A 3,034-nucleotide genomic window follows, 5' to 3' on the forward strand; every position below is an offset into this window, starting at 1 on the left:
CCTGCTCATGTGAATGGGTCTGACTCCAACAGATGTCTCTCTGGGTACAGTACTCCACGTATAATATGAGCATAGGAGGTCACCAGATGTTTCAAAACTCGTGCCAGGAAGATTCATGAACCATAGTGTCCTTTTTCCTAGATACAGACTTTAATGAAAACTCTTCACCTCTCTGCAAAGTTTCTTACCACTAGTAGAAATTATAATATTAATTTCACTAATCTGTGATAGATTCAATTACAATAAAATTATTATCTATTGTATTCAGATTACATACAACATACATTGCTAGGTATTTATAATGTTCTCATTATTGTTAGTTTGTTTAAACTCCTGGAAAGGAGCTCTTTGTTGTTGGATAATTTGTATTCTGAATTTTTTTTTCATGTTTTATTTTAGGGAATTTATTTTTGAGATTATAGATCCTCCCAAAAGACCCTATATAGTACAGTACTCCATTCATAGTGTTTAGATTTATAACATATATATACATACATATATATATACATATATATACATATATATATTTTAAAGTGTATACTAGTATATATTAACCATAAAACATAAAGTTCCAAATTTAATAATTATTAACTATTTGTATGGGTTGCTCAGGAGCTGAAAAGACTTTCTAAGGTGAGCAAATAGTATGAGCTCTTAAGTCTCCCTTTTAAACACAATTCTATGGAATTAGGAGAATATGGGTTTTCTTTTCCATGTCTCACACAGAACTCTTAATTTTGTATACTTTCATACTCTCTCCCAATTCTCTTCCTTTGTTGTTTTTCCTTTGTTGGAATCATCTCCAAACACCTTTCCTTTGCTTTCTCCCAATGTGACATGAAGTATCATCTAAAAATTGTATAACTAGATATTATAGTATCTTAGGATAGATTCAATATTCTTTTATCATAATGGTCATAATGACTCCCTTTTATGTTTTTAGTCTTAACAGGTTTTGAAACAAATAACAAATATGAAATTAAGAACAGCCTTGGACAGAGGATTTACTTTGTCACCGAGGATAATAATTGCTGTACCCGAAATACTTGTGGGGCTCATAGGCCTTTTACCATGAGGATTCTTGATCTTATGGGCCAAGAGGTCATAACTCTGGAGAGACCACTAAGATGTACCAGCTGTTGTTGCCCCTGCTGCCTTCAGGAGGTCAGTAAGCATTTACCTGGGTAATATGTAAAATAGTTCAACAAGAATTATCACCCTTTCATTGAACCTGTATAATCAAATAAGATTTTCTAAAATTTGGTCCATGAACTATTGTTTTATGCTTGAGAGTAATTGGGAGAGGAAGGGTGGCAGGTGAAAAATAGTGAGCAGTTAGGCCCCTGGCCCTGAGAAGTTCATCTCATGGGAATGAGCTTCTGCTCAGAGTCAGACTTTGGGGAGAGTTGAGAAGATAAAGCATGTTGGTAAAGTCCCTTACTTTAAATGACCATGAGAGGTCTGGCTAAAGCCAAAGGAGGGCACCGCAGAGAATATCCTAGGATACAATTCCAGGATCAAGTGTACAGAAGAATGAGGAAAAGAACAGATATGTCCATCTCACAATTTTGGCCAACCTATTATGGAAGAAACCTAGGAGATACCACCTTTGAGAAATGCCAACTCCTGTGTTCTTAAGTTCCCCATTAAAAAAAGTTAATATATTTGACCACCTGAAATAGGTATATGCTAGGTGTGGGTGCCTTCAATTCTATAAAGACCAGGTGTCCATTTCATATTACTTGTCAGCTCACTGGTACAGAAAGTGGTACAGAGGAGGCACCAGGGAACAGAGAGCATACAGGAAAGTTGGTCTTTGCCTCTATCCCCACAGCTGCTTGTCACAGCTGTCATTCCAGACAAGTAGCTGTGAGACCAGGTCACAGACCGACTGAGGCACAGGCACATAGATATTTGAAGTCTAAGACTTCATTTATTTTCAAAAGATAACTGAAGCTATTCCTACTGAATTATGTTGTGTTTTGTCATTTAGGTTAGGTATAATGGTATCTATCCATAGGAATATCTGAGGAAAAACTGAGAGTTTGGTGGAATATGCTCTGAATGTAAAAAGCACATTGACAAACATTATACTATTGACTTTAGAAAATAGTTTATGACAATGTCACTTACACATGAGCATGCTAAGGAACTCCCTAATACAAGCATGTCAAACTCAAAGGCTAACATGGGCCGAATAAACGAGGTTTAAGTTTATGTGGGCTGCAAAAAAACAAAAGCCTCAATTTTCATAGAAATATAGGTTTATTTCAATAGAGACATGCTGAATACAAAGGGCTGAAATAAGTGAGTACTTGTTAACATAAAATAATAGAACATTTTAATAAAAATTAATAGTTTTTCTTGAGCATTTACTTACCAGACACTGAATACTGCACAAACTAATAAGCATAACAAAAATAAACCTATTTCTCTTGTTCTCCAAAAGCAAAATATTTCCCGTTGCGCACACCAAACAAATCAGTACAAGACTAATGACGTGGCAACCGACTGCTAAAATATTCACTGCTAGTATTAGTGGAGAGAAATAGTGTGCCTGCATGTATGGCACGTAAAACTCATAAGGGAAATGAATGCAATACAATTATAGTAATCAGTCATTAGCGAATGTTGTAGTTCATCTTATCTAATAAAGAGTGAATATGCTAATTGACCATCATGCCCTCAAAGATGGCGGCACCCACAGCCACAAGATGGGAGTGCCCAGGCCCCTCAGCTCCGCCGGTGTGGCAGGCACGCAGCATGGCTGGGCCCGCCCCCAAGCGGGTCCAGCCTCTCCACATGACTACCTCCAGAGTCTCCCAGTTTCTTCAACTCCTAGCTGCCCAGGGCCTGCCCGAGGCACAGGCAAGCCTCGGATGTCGGCTGCCCAGCTGATGCCCAAGGTGCAGGCAAGCCTTGGATGTCGGCTGCCCAGCCTCCCAGGGCTTCCTGAGGCTCAGGTAACCAGGTCTGGCCGAGGCTTGCACTGCTGGCAGTGGCAGCAGCAGAGGTGTGATGGGGGAGTCGTCTT

The 3,034-nt window shown here is 38.8% G+C and overlaps 1 protein-coding gene across 3 annotated transcripts in view; it reads left to right on the forward strand.

The window, feature by feature from the left end:
• Window positions 1–3,034, forward strand: part of LOC102755613 (phospholipid scramblase 1) — a 27,163-nt gene that overhangs the window by 10,813 nt on the left and 13,316 nt on the right. For all 3 annotated transcript variants that reach the window (XM_006756145.2, XM_006756144.2, XM_015559045.1), the window contains one exon: window positions 944–1,164. In XM_006756145.2, the coding sequence (XP_006756208.1) occupies window positions 944–1,164 (221 nt within the window). The remainder of the gene's footprint in view (window positions 1–943; window positions 1,165–3,034) is intronic.

Source organism: Myotis davidii, unplaced genomic scaffold (genome assembly GCF_000327345.1).
Source record: "Myotis davidii unplaced genomic scaffold, ASM32734v1 scaffold2694, whole genome shotgun sequence".
NCBI classification, from domain to species: Eukaryota; Metazoa; Chordata; class Mammalia; order Chiroptera; family Vespertilionidae; genus Myotis; species Myotis davidii.